Source organism: Bos mutus, chromosome 6, assembly GCF_027580195.1.
Source record: "Bos mutus isolate GX-2022 chromosome 6, NWIPB_WYAK_1.1, whole genome shotgun sequence".
Lineage (NCBI taxonomy): Eukaryota > Metazoa > Chordata > Mammalia > Artiodactyla > Bovidae > Bos > Bos mutus.
The window spans coordinates 71,884,096-71,898,467 of record NC_091622.1 but is presented as its reverse complement, the minus strand read 5'-3'; the positions used below and the strand labels follow the sequence as shown (position 1 = coordinate 71,898,467).

The 14,372-nt window shown below is 39.5% G+C and overlaps 1 protein-coding gene across 1 annotated transcript in view; it reads right to left on the bottom strand.

Annotated features, from left to right (window-relative positions):
* Positions 1-14,372, bottom strand: part of SPMAP2L (sperm microtubule associated protein 2 like) — a 41,591-nt gene that overhangs the window by 4,110 nt on the left and 23,109 nt on the right. The window contains exons 6-7 of the mRNA XM_005899039.2: positions 6,969-7,083; positions 506-637 (exon numbers count right to left, since the gene is read on the bottom strand). Of these exons, the coding sequence (XP_005899101.2) occupies positions 506-637; positions 6,969-7,083 (247 nt within the window). The remainder of the gene's footprint in view (positions 1-505; positions 638-6,968; positions 7,084-14,372) is intronic.

Sequence of the window (14,372 nt, the reverse complement as noted above, 5' to 3'; positions counted from 1 at the left end):
CCTTCTCATTCAGCTCAAATAGTCCTTCCTTTGAGAGACTTTCCCTGATTACCATACACATGAAGCGTGTTCTCTAACCTCAGCCATAGTCACTCCTTTCCCATTTTCTTCATAGCACTTATCACTACTTGACATCATCTTATCTGTTTACTTTTTTTTTTTTTTTTTGTCTCCCTCCATTGTGTTCATGGGCATGGTGTCTGGCATGCAATAGAGATTCAAATCCTTATTGAATGAATAAGGCTCAAGAAGGTTATCACAACATCATAGAACTAGCAGTAGTGAGGCAGGAACCTGAACCCAGCTCTTATTGACTCCCAAATCCATGATGCTCTTCACCCTCAACCTCTCTCCATATCTTGCAGCTAGAACTTCCTTCCTGCCACAGACCACTCTTTCAAAGTTTTTGTATCCAATGACTTTGGTCTATGCCCTACAGAGGCAAAGTAACACCTGGAAAAGAGCAGAAAGTGAGCTGAAGGATGCCAAGGTAGTGACGGCTTACAGGACGAATGGGCTTTTCACTTCTTTCTCTTTCAAAGCACAGACCCTCTATCTTGATCCGTGGATGGGCAAGGTCTACAATTCTAGGAGCTGCAATAGCAGTCAGGGTAGATGACAAAATCTTGGTTTCAATCTAGGGGAGAAAAAGAAAATAGTACTTATAAGCATCAAACTCTAAATACTGTCTCGATCATAGTTACAAAGTAGCATCTGATTGCTGGACCAGACTTCTCAGTAAATTCAACAGAAGAGATGAGAATATTGTAGTAACCCATGATTTTAGCCAAAAGGATCAATTTCCATCCTTCTGAAACTAGGTTGTATAGATTCAAACTCAGCTGTTTTGGAACTTTTAAACTAAAGATGGGGGAGAACTGAACAGCAACAGTCCTAACAGTTACTATTAAAAGAGACTTAGTATGACATTCATAGAGGTAAAAGGACTTCCTACAGTGTATCCATCAGAAGTCTCTGGTGGCAAGTAACCTCAGACACTTGTAATAGTAACTTGACTTCTTTTGTGGGCATGTGTTATTTTTAAACTCTTAGAAGATTTAGAATTAACTGTCAAATAGCTAAGAAACTAAAACTCATAGAAATAACACTTTGTCTTCAGAATAAGTATGTGCAAAAATTGATGAAATTTGAACAGGGACTGTAGAATAGATGTGGTACTATATCAGGGTTAAATTTCCTGATCTTGGTAACAGTACTGTAGTTCTAAAAGATAATATCCTATTGTTAGGAAACACAATAAAGCACTGAGGGAAAGGGGTATACAACGTCTGTAACTAACTTTCAAAAATGATTCAGGGAGGGAGTTCTCTGATGATCTAGTTAGGATTTGGCACCTTCAGTGCCGTGGCCCAGGTATGATCCCTGGTCAGGGAACTGAGATCCCAATAGCTGTGCAGGGTGGCCGAAAAAGAAAAACATATGAACTGAAAAGTGATGCAGGGAAAAAATTAAATACACACACACCCTACACAGAGGAGAGAGAACGACAAAGAAAATGGACTTTAATTTTTGCAGATTGTCAGTAAATTTGAAATTACTAGAAACAAAAACTAAGTGTATATTAAAATAAAAGTAGGCACACGTTTTAAGAGAATTTGGCCTGTAAGAATGATAACATTGCAACTGCAATTTGCAGTGTATCATGGAGTAAACTGATTTAGAAGGATGACATTCAGTTGAAATCTTAACTTTATGTCATTCTGAAACAGGCTGGGACCTGGGACCTTTTATTGCAGTGCCTGCACCTCGACAAATGCCTGCTGGAGCAACAGAATACAAAGAAAGTATAAGGGGACTAAAAAGAACTGCTTATGTACACAGCCGGGGCAAATTATGAATAAGTAGAAGATACAAAAAGGCTAAAATTCAACTGCCACTTTGAGATACCAGGAGCAAAAGCAGGATACTATGCATGATCCCTGCACACAGCACCACCAAGGGAGTTGGCAGACCACCTAAGCCACCCTTCCTGTCATTACCTCTGTGCTCAGTCGCTCAGTTGAGTCTAACTCTTTGCAGTCCCATGGTCTGTAGCCCACCAGGCTCCTCTGTCCATGGGATTCTTCAGGCAAGGATACTGGAGTGGGTTGCCGTTTCCTCCTCCAGGGGATCTTTCCAACCCAGGGATCAAACCTGCCTCTCCTGCACTGGCAGGCAGATTCTTTACCACCGAGCCACCTGGGAAACGTCATCTGCCCCTACCCTCACCCTGTTTAAGGGAGGAGCTCACCCCCCTCTCAGGAAGCAAGCAAGGACACCTGTTACTTGTTTTCCCTCCCCCTTGCTGCAGCACAAGTCCCGATGAAGCCTTGCCTCAATTTTTCATCTGGCCTCTTATCAATTTGTTGATTAAATAGTCCAAGAACCTGGGCCAGTATCAATTCTTACATTTAAAAAATTCAGGAAAAAAAAAGAAAAAACTTCAGATTCACTGTGTTCATAAGTTTAATGTATTACATTTTTAAATAAATATTTAATATTTGAGGTTTTATTACTGTAGATGGTTGACATAAAGTGACCCAAAAAGAAATCAAATTTCATATATTTAGGCTTCCCAGGCGGTGCAGTGGTAAAGAATCTGCCTGCCAGTGCAGGAGACACAAGAGATGCAAGTTCGATCCCTGGGTCGGGAAGATCCCCTGGAGAAGGAAATGGCAACCCATTCCAGTATTCGTACCTGGAAAATTCCATGGACAGAGGAGCTTGGTGGGCTGCAGTCCATGGGGTTGCAAAGGGTCAGATATGACTGAGCAAGTAAGCATGTATAAATATAAACTATTTGAATGAATTAAGTTTGTATATCAAATATTACTTAGGACTCTTAAAAGTTACTGTCAAAAACTGCTAGAATTATAAATAGAATAATAAAACTACCAAACTAAACTTAAAAGTCTAAGAAATAGATTTTCTAATTTGAAATTTTAAAAATTGGCTATTAATTACTTAAGAGCATACCTTTGCACAGTTTTTTCTTCATACAAAAACCATGCTCAAGGATACCAAAAGACTCACATCACTGGGTGTGGAAGTGTTTTTCTTAAGTGCCTATAAATTCTTTGCCACTTCTCTCATGGAGAGGTGGGGTTGCGGCCCTGCCTCCTTGAATTTGGCCAGACTTGTACGTTTATCAATCAACAGAGTATGCCTGCAGAAACATAATGTGACTTCCAAGGTGAAATCATAAGAAAAACATGGAGCTTCTACCTGATTCTCCTGGAAGGCTCACCCTTGTAACATTACAATTTAGGATATTCCTTCTCAGAATACAGCTGTCATGCTGAGAGAGGTCTAAGCCACATAGGAAGGCCATACAAAAGTGACCCTGTAAATAGTCCCAGCTAAGTTTAACCTTCAAGTCATTCCAGTTGGGGGCAATACAAATAGTTGTTGTAATGGACTGAATCAGAGATCAAATTGCAAGCTATCATTTCATAGAGAAAGCAAGGGAGTTCCAGAAAAACATCTGCTTTATTGACTACACTAAAGCCTTTGACTGTGTGGATCACATTAAACTGTGGAAAATTCTTCAAGAGATAGGAATACCAGACCACGTTACCTGTCTCCTGAGAAACCTGTATGTGGATCAAGAACTGGACATGGAACAACTGACTGTTTCAAAATTGGGAAAGGAGTATGACAAGGCTGTATATTGTTACCCTGCTTATTTAACTTCTATACAGGGTATATCATGCGAAATGCCTGGCTGGATGAATCCCAAGCTGGAATCAAGATTGCTAGGAGAAATATCAACACCCTTAGATATGCAGATGAGACCACTCTAATGGGAGAAAGTGAAGGGGAACTAAAGAGCTTCTTGATGAAGGTGAAAGAGGAGAGTGAAAAAAATAGCTTAAAGGCAAACATTTCAAAAACGAAGATCATGGCATCTGGTCCTATCACTTCATGGCAAATAGATGGAAAAAAAGTGGAAACAATGTCACATTTCATTTTCTTGGGCTCCACAATCACTGCAGATGGTGACTGTAGCCATGAAATTAAAAGGCACTTGCTCCTTGGAAGAAAAGTTATGACAAATCTAGACAGCATATCAAAAAGCAGAGACATTACTTTGCTAACAAAGGTCCATCTATTCAAAGCTATGGTTTTTCCAGTAGTCATATATGGCTGTGAGAGCTGGACCATAAACAAGGTTGAGTGCTGAAGCATTGATGCTTTCAAATTGTGCTGGAGAAGACTCGAGAGTCCCTTGGACTTCAAGGAGATCAAACAAGTCAAAGGAAATCAACTCTGAATATTCACTGAAAGGACTGATGCTGAAGTTCTAAATACTTTGGCCACCTCATGCAAAGAGCCGACTCATTGGAAAAGATCCTGATGCTGGGAAAGACTGAAGGCAAAAGGAGAAGGGTGCAGTAGAGGATGTGATGGTCAGATAGCATCACTGACTCAATGGACATGAATCTGAGCAAACTCCAGGAGATAGTGGAGGACAGAGGTGCCTGTTTAAATGCAGTCCATGGGGTCGCAAAGAGCTAGACATGACTTAGCGACTGAATAACAACAATGGACTGAATGTTTATATCCACCCCCTCAACACCCCTCCAACCTCCAGCCAAATTCCTATGTTAAAATCCTAACCCCCAATGCAATGGCACTAGAGGTGGGGCCTTTGATAATTAGGTTTAGATAAGGTCGTGAGGGTGGAACCTCCATAAAGAGATTGGTGTGCTTATGAGAAAAGGGAGGGAGATCAGAACTCTCTCTGTTTACATACAAAGCATAGGTCATGGGACACATATCTGGATGATGGCTGTTACAACCAAGAAGAGGGTCCTCATTAAGAAAAGAATCTAAGGGCACCTTGATCTTGGATTACTCAGCTTCCAGAATTGTGAGAAAGAAATGTCTGTTGTTTAAGCCACCCAGTCTCCGGTATTTTGTTAATACCGTAGGCCAAGCAAGGCAGGTATGGAGCTTTCAGTTGATTTCAGCTGCCTACCATTTGAGACACCCAAGCCGTTAGAAATCTCCCAGTTGAGGCTCCAGACATCATGGAGCAGAGACAAGTCATACCTGCTTCCCTGTCAGAGCTGCTGACTCATAACATCCTTGAGGAGAGTGGGCTTCCCTGGTGACTTAGGGGTAAAGAATCCGCCTGCCAACGTAGGACACAACTCTGCAACTAGAAAAAGCCTGAGCAGCAACAAAGACCCAGCACAGCCACAAATAAATACATTTTAAAAAATTTATTTTGAATCTTTGAGCGTAACAAAATAACTGTTGTTTTACATCACTATGTTTGGGTGTGTGTTAGTGTGTTAGTTTCTCAGTCGTGTCCGACTCTTGTGACCCTGTGGACCGTAGCCCGCCAGACTCCTCTGTCCATGGGATTTTCCAGGCAAGAATACTGGAGTGGGTTGCCATTTCCTTCTCCAGGTGATCTTCCTAACTCAGGAACTGAACCCAGGTCTCCTGCATTGCAGGCAGATTCTGAGGTGTGGTTTGGTATAAAGCAACAGACAACCAGATCAGAACTTAAGGATGCGTCCTCTGTTCAGGCATACTGTGTTTTGTTTTACTTTGCAAATACTGTCCTTTATTTTTTTTTAAATTAAAGGATTGTGGCAACTCTGCACCAAGCAAGTTTATAGGCACCATTCCCCCAAAAGCATCTGTGTGTGATTTGAATCTGTGTGTCAGACTTGGGTAATTCTCATAACATTTCAAACTTTTTCATTACTGTTATATTATGCTGATCTGTGATCAGTGATCTTTGACTTTAATATTGCAAAAAGATTATGACTCACTGAAGGCTCAGATTATGGTTAAGAATTTTTAGCAGTAAAATATTTTTTAATGAAGGTATATACATTGGGTTTTTAGACATAATGCTATTGCATATTTAATAGACTACAGTAGTATAAACATAACTTTTATATGCTCTGGGAAACAAAAATATTGATGTGACTTGTCTTATTGCAATATTTGCATTATTGGGGTGGTCTAGAACTGAACCCAAAATATCTCCAAAGTATACCTATATTAGTTCTAGACTATCTGGAATTTGTTCTCTGAGCAGATTAGATTTAAAGTTATTAATGATCCTATTGCCAGGGGTCAAAAAAAAAAGACACTAGTAGTCCATGGCATGCACTGACAAACAGAAAGCAACATTTGGGTAACCAAGCAGCTGCTGACAGAAATCTTTTTAATGAAATAAAGAAGTATATGGGGTTGGTTTATTGCCTCTAAGTGCACTGGAGAAATTGAGAAAATAATTATCAGCTCAGGGCTTTAAATTCCCACTTGAAGGTGTAGTTAAGAGACTGGAAAAGTTTTTGTGACTTACCCAAAATAAATCCTTATCTCCTATGGTCACAGGACTGAAAATACTGAAAACCAAACTCAAAATCTACTTCTGTGAATAGGTGTAGTTCAGTGCAAATTTAATTCCCAAACATATCATCTTCTATATTAAAGTTAGGGCAATGATTGAGAAGGAATTGGACCTTGAAAATTGGAGTTGAAACATAAGGGTACATTCCAGTGAAGCTGGGTACCCTTGAGTATCCTGAGCCTTCCTCCCTTGTCTGAAGAGGCGAGACTCTCCCAGACTGAAGAATCTGAAATGGCCACTGAAGCATTTTCTAGGGAACTGCTGCTTTGCCTCTTCTCTCTCTTATTTCTCCTAGATTTATGACCAGACCCAAGTCCCAGCTGCTATGACAATCTTCCATAGACTTCTCATCAGCTCCCATAATTTCTTAAGGTTAATTAAACATAATACTCATTGGAAATCTGCTTCTCACATCAAATCCTGACTTATATATTAGCCCAGGGGAAATAGAAAAGTTCATTTGATGAGAGGGGAAAATAAACAGGAAGAAAAGAAAAATACCCACGTAGAAATAAGAGGGAAGCACATTATAGTTACAGTCAGGTTACAAAGTCTATAGGAACTGTTTCTTTCACATAGACCCACTTACACTTTTTGGAGGAACATAGTTTGGATTTGTGGCTTTGGCTATTGAGAGTCGTAATATCCGAGGAGAAGGATCAGAGAATTGAAGAGAATCTCTTATTAAGTAATCACTGAAGGGTCTATAGGCAAATGGAACATGAAATATTATAATCACTGGAAGAACCATAACTCCATTCTTCATTGCTATAAATAACCTCCAATCAATTATATATATATATATATATATATATATAGTTTCTATCTCAGAGCATCTTTTCCCAAAATCATCCATGCTCTTTCTATTAGATTGGTGTTTCTCAAAGTTGTTTTACTATGATCCACAGTACCAAGTACATTTTATATTATAATATAATATATTAAATTTGCATATCTGAAACTAAATGATCATGAAACGATGCTTTCCCTAGGCTTTTTTAAAAATTTCATTTGATTTCATTAAAAAAATAATTGGAATTGGTTTCATGATCCACTGATGGGTTGAGACTTGCAGTTTAAAAAACACTTTACTGTCTACCAAAACCTCATATTAAAACCCTGAGATAAAAATTCCAGTTACTGTTGAGAACGTTCTGTGGTAGGCTCCTCTGCAGTGCAGTCTGAGAGTACTGGCCATAACTCCCAGCAACCTAGGCGATTATCATAGTGGTTTCCCTATGTATGCCTTTTCCAGAACACAGATCTGTGAAGCAACAAACCTACAAACACAGTATGGAAAAAGTTTTTCTCAAATAAATACCATTGCCCTCTAGGATTAGTCTGATAGATTTAAAAGCTGAAATATTGTTAGCATATCATAGAATTTACCCTTTTGAAATGTACAATTCAGTGCTTTCTGGAACATTCACAAAATTGTGCAATCATCACCACTACCTAAATTCAGGATGTTTTCAATGCTCTAAAGAGAAATCCCATAGCTATTAACAGTCCTTCCCCATTACTCCATTTATCATCCCTAGAACTAGTAATCTACTTTCTGTCTCTATGGATTTGCCTATTCTAGAAATTTCAAATAAATGAAATCATACAAATATGTTGCTTATTATGTGTGGTTTACTCTGCATATTTTCAAAAATCATGTATCAATTGTCATTTCTTTTAAGGCTGAATCATATCACACTATATGGACTTGCTGTATTGTGTTTATTCATGCATCCACTGATGAACATTTGAGTTGCTTCCACTTTTTGGCTACTTTGGAATGCTGCTGTGAATAATCACGTACAAGTGCTTGTGTGACCATGTTTTCAATTCTCTTCGGTGCGTGCCTAGGAGTAGCGTTGCTGATCATACGATAATTCTACGTTTAACATTTTGAGGACCTGGAAAACTATTTTCCACCCAAGCTTCACCATTTTACTTTCCCACCAGCAATGTATGAAGGTTTCTATTTCTCCAATTCAAGTTATTTTATATATATTAATTATTATTGACACTCTAGAGGTGTGAAGTACAATCTCATGGTTTTCATGTGCATTTCCAAGATGATTAATGATATTCAGCATTTCTCATGTGCATTTTGGTTTATTGTATATTTTCTCTGGAGAAATGTCTATTCAAGTCCCTTGCCTATTTTTTAAATTGGGTTGTCTTTTTTGTATAATTTTACTCCTTGGAAAGAAAGTTATGACCAACCTAGATAGCATATTAAAAAGCAGAGACATTACTTTGCCAACAAAGGTTCGTCTAGTCAAGGCTATGGTTTTTCCAGTAGTCATGTATGGATGTGAGAGTTGGACTGTGAAGAAAGCTGAGTGCCGAAGAATTGATGCTTTCGAACTGTGGTGTTGGAGAAGACTCTTGAGAGTCCCTTGGACTGCAAGGAGGTCCTACCAGTCCATCCTAAAGGAGATTAGTCCTGGGTGTTCATTGGAAGGACTGATGCTAAAGCTGAAACTCCAATACTTTGGCCACCTCATGTGAAGAGTTGACTCATTGGAAAAGACTCTGATACTGGGAGGGATTAGGGGCAGGAGGAGAAGGGGACGACAGAGGATGAGATGGCTGGATGGCATCACTGACTCGATGGACATGAGTTTGAGTAGACTCCGGGAGTTGGTGATGGACAGGGAAGTCTGGCATGCTGCGATTCATGGGGTCGCAAAGAGTCAGACATGACTGAGCTACTGAACTGAACTGAAGAATTATTTATATATATGTTCTGAATACTAGTCCCTTATACAATCTGCAAATATTTTCTCCCAATGTATGAGTTTTCTTCTCATTCCATTGAGAGTGCCCTTTGATGCAAAGAAAGTTTTTACTTTGGATGAAGTCCAATTTATTATATTTATTTTGTCACATGTGTTTCTGGGGTCATATCTAAGAAGCCACTGCTTAGTTATAGAGATATATGCCTATGTTTTGTTCTAAGAGTTTTACAATTTTTGCTCTTATATTTAGGTCTGTGATTCATTTTGAATTAATTTTTATGCTTGGTGTGACGTAGGGGTCATTTGCAAAAGAATGAAGTTGGACCTGTACTTCACACCAAACATACAAGGAATGAAAAGCCCAGATATCATGCTTCCCTGAGAGCTCAGTTGGTAAAGAATCCTTCTGGAATGAAGGAGACCCTGGTTCAATTCCTGGGTTGGGAAGATCCCCTGGAGAAGGGATAAGCTACCCACTCCGATATTCTTGGATTTCCCTTGTGGCTTAGCTAGTAAAGAATCCACCTGCAATGCAGGAGACCCAGGTTCAATCCCTGGGTTAGGAAGATCCCCTGCAGAAGAGAAAGGCTACCCACTCCAGTATTCTGGCCTAGAGAATTCCAGACTGTATATAGTCCATGGGGTTGCAAAGAGTCAGACACGACTGAGTGACTTTAAAAAAAAATGTCAGTTATCATAGCACCACTTGTTTAAACGACTATTGGTCTTCAATTAAATTTTCCTGGCATCCTTGTCAAAAATCAATCGACATAAACATAAAGGTTTATTTCTGGACTCTCAATTCTTTTCCATTGATCTCTATGTCTTTTGACCTTTCCATTGATCTATATCTTTATGCCAGTAACACACTGTTTTGATTATTGCAGATTTTTAGCAACTTTTTGGAGAAGGCAATGGCAACCCACTCCATTACTCTTGCCTGGAAAACCCCATGGATGGAGGAGCCTGGTAGGCTGCAGTCCATGGGGTCACTAAGAGTCGGATACGACTGAGAGACTTCACTTTCATTTTTCACTTTCGTGCATTGGAGAAGGCAGTGGCAACCCACTCCAGTGTTCTTGACTGGAGAATCCCAGGGACGGGGAAGCCTGGTGGGCTGCTGTCTATGGGGTCCCACAGAGTCGGACACGACTGAAGGGACTTAGCAGCAGCAGCAAGTTTTCAAATCAGAAGCTGTAAGTCTTACAACTTTGCTCTTCTTTTTCAAGACTGTTTATTTACTACTCTAGGTTTCTTGCATTTATATATGAATTTTAGAATCACCTTGTCAATTTCTAGGACTTCCCTGGTGGCTCAGATGGTAAAGTGTCTGCCTACAATTCGGGAGAGCCGGGTTCAATCCCTGGGTCAGGAAGAACCTCTGAAGAAGGAAATGGCAACCCACTTCAGTACTCTTGCCTGGAATATCCCATGGACAGAGGAGCATGATAGACTCCTACAGTCCATGGGGTCGAAAAAGATAGCTAGAATTTTAATAGGTATTGAACTGAATCTGTAGATCAATTTGGTGAAAATTGTCATCATAACAAAATCAAGACTTCCAATCTATGAACAAAGAATGTCTTTCCATGTGTTTAAATTTTCTTTCAACAGTGTTTGTCATTTCCCGTGTACATATATTATACTTCTTTTGTTAAGTTTATTCCTAAGTATTTTGTTTTTATTTTTAATTATAGTAAAATACATACAATGTAAAATTTACCATCTTAATCCTTTTAAAGTTTATAATACAGTAGTGTTAAATGCATTCACCTTGTTGTGAAACCAACCTCCAGAACAATTTTCATCTTGCAGATCTCTAAATCCACTAAATGACTCCTCATTCTTCCCACCACCTGGTCCTTCACCATCACCATCCTACTTTCTGTATATGAATTTGACTGCAGTTGGTACTGTGTATAAGTGGATTCATACAGTATTATGTGTATGTGATTGGATATTTAGTTTAGCGTATTTAGTTTAGCGTATTTAGTTTAGCGTAATATCCTCAAGGTTCATCCCTGTTGTACCATGTGTCAGAATTTCCTTCCTTTTCAAGGCTGAGTAATATTCCATTGCATGTATTCTTATTCCATTGCATGTATGATTTTTGTATATTGATCTTGGATTCTGTGCCTCCTTGAATTCATTTATTCAACCCACTCCAGTATTCTGGCCTGGGAAATCCCATGGACAGAGGAGGTGGCTGCAGTCCATGGGATTGTGCATCAAACACAACTTGGTGACTACACTAATATTTTTATGTGGGTTTCCTGAGATTTTCTATATATAAGATCATGTCATGTATGAGCAGAGAGTTTTACTTCTTCCTTTCCAACCTTTCTTTTTCTTGCCTCATTCCTCTGACTTCCATCTGTAGTATCATGTTGAATGGCAGCTTTTCTGGTGGCTCAGTGGTAAAGAACCCACCTGCCAATGCAGGAAACACGGGTTCAATCCCTAGATTGGGAAGATATCCTGGAGTAGGAAATGGCAACCCACTCCAGTATTCTTGCCTGGTAAATCCCAGCGCCAGATGAGTCCTAGCAGGCTACAGTCCATGGCGTTGCAAAAGAGTCAGACACAACTTAGTGACTGAGCACGCACACATAATGTTGAATAAAAATGTAAGAGCTGATGTTCTTGTCTTACTCCTGATCTCAGGGTAAAAGCATTCAGTCTTTCACCATTAATTACAATGTTAGCTGTGGGTTTTTGAAGATGCCCTTTATCAAGCTGAAGAAATTCACTTTGATACCTAGTTTGTTGAGTATGCTGCTGCTGCTGCTGCTAAGTCGCTTCAGTCGTGTCCGACTCTGTGTGACCCCAGAGACGGCAGCCCACCAGGCTCCCCCGTCCCTGGGATTCTCCAGGCAAGAACACTGGAGTGGGTTGCCACTGCCTTCTCCAATGCACGAAAGTGAAAAGTGAAAGTGAAGTCACTCAGTCGTGTCCAACTCTTAGCGACCCCATGGACTGCAGCCTACCAGGCTCCTCCATCCATGGGATTTTCCAGGCAAGAGTACTGGAGTGGGGTGCCATTGCCTTCTCCATTGTTGAGTATGATGTGTGTTAAATTTTAAGTTCTTTTTTTTGAGTCTATTCAGGTAATCATGCTCAGTTCAGTTCAGTTCAGTTGCTCAGTCATGTCGGACTCTTTGTGACTCCATGGACTGCAGCATGCCAGGCTCCCTGTACATTACCGGAGCTTGCTCAAACTCATGTCCATCAAGTCGGTGATGCCATCCAACCATCTCATCTTCTGTCGTCCCCTTCTCCTCCTACCTTTAATCTTTCCTAGCATCAGGATCTTTTCCAATGAGGCAGTTCCTCCCATCAGGTGGCCAAAGTATTGGAGTTTCAGCTTCAGCATCAGTCCTTCCAATGAACACCCAGGACTGGTTTTCTTTAGGATTGACTGGTTTGATCTCCATTTAGTCCAAGGGACTCTCAAGGGTCTTCTCCAACATCACAGTTCAAAAACATCAATTCTTCAGTGTTCAGCTTTCTTTATAGTCTAGTTCTCACATCCATACATGACTACTGGAAAAACCATAGCTTTGACTAGATGGACCTTTGTTGGCAAAGTAATGTCTCTGCTTTTTGATATGCTGTCTAGGTTGGTCATTGCTTTTCTTCCAAGGAGCAAGTGTCTTTTATTTTCAAGGCTGCAGTCACTATCTGCAGTGATTTTGGAGCCCAAGAAAAGAAAGTGTCAGTTTCCATTGTTTCCCCAACTATTTGCCATGAAGTGATGGGACTAGATGCCATGATCTTAGTTTTTTGAATGTTGAGTTTTAGGCCAGATTTTCACTCTCCTTTTTCACTTTCATCAAGAGGCTCTTTAGATCCTCTTCACTTTGTGCCATTAGGTGGTATCATCTGTATATTTGAAGTTATTTATATTTCTCCCAGAAATCTTGATTCCAGCTTGTGCTTCATTCAGCCCAGCATTCTGCATGATGTACTCTGCATATAAGTTAAATAAGCAGGGTGATAATGTGCAACCTTGTCATACTCCTTTCCCAATTTGGAACCAGTCTGTTGTTCCATGTCTGGTTCTAACTGTTGCTTCTTGACCTGCATATAGATTTCTTAGGAGGCAGATAAGGTGGTCTGGTATTCCTCATCTCTTGAAGAAGGTTTTTTGTTCTATTTGGTGTACTACATTGATTTCAGAATGCTGAACTCAATATATTCTTGTATTGCTGGAATAAATCCAACCTTGTCATGGTGTATAATTGTTTTTATATGTTGTTAGATTTGTTTTCCCAGTATTCTGGTGTGGACTGCTGCATGTATATTTAGACTTGGTTTGGTAGTATTTTGGTATGAACTGTTACATACATACTCATAAGAGATATTTCTGTCATTTTGTTCTCTTGTAATGACCTTTCCTGGTTTTGGTATCAGGAATAATATGGAGCTCATGACCTAGTTTTTGGAGGAAACTGAAGGATTGGTGTTAGTTCTTCTCTACACATATCACTAAGTTTATCAATGAAAGCATCTGTTCCTGAGCTGTTCATAGGAAGTTTTTAAAAATTATTAATTAAATCTCTTTACTTATTATGAGTCTTTTGAGATTTTCTATTATTCAGTTAAGTTTCAGTAGTTTGTCTTCCTAGGAATTTGTCCGTTTCATTTATGTTATCTAATCTGTTGAGCTTATAATTTCTCAGAGTAATCCCTTATAATCCTTTTTTATCTCTATAAGATCAATAGTAGTAACTCTTCTTTTGCATATGATTCCTTAGAATGGTCCCTTCTTTCTCTCTTGGTGGTTTAGTTGCTAAGTTGTGTCTGACTCTTTGCAACCCCATGGACCATAGCCCACCAGGCTCCTCTGTCCTTGGGATTTTTCAGGCAAGAATACTGGAGTGGGTTGCAATATCCTTCTCCAGGGGATCTTCCCCACCCTGGGATTGAACTTGGGTCTCCTGCATTGCAGGTGGATTCTTTGCCAACTGAGCCACCAGGGAAGCTCCTTTCTTTCATGATTTTAGTAATTTGAATCTTTTTGTCTTGGTAAGGCTAGCCAAAGTGTTTTTGTTGTTGTTGATCTTTTCAAAGAGCCAACGTTCGATTTTGTTGATTTTTCTCCATCTCCCTAGTTCCTATTTGTTTCTACTCTGATCTTTATTATTTCCTTCTATCTGCTACTTTTGAATTAGCTTGATTTTCATTTGTAATTTCTTAAGATGGAAGATTAAGTTACGGTTTTCAATCTTTTATTTTTTAATGTAGGCATTTATAGC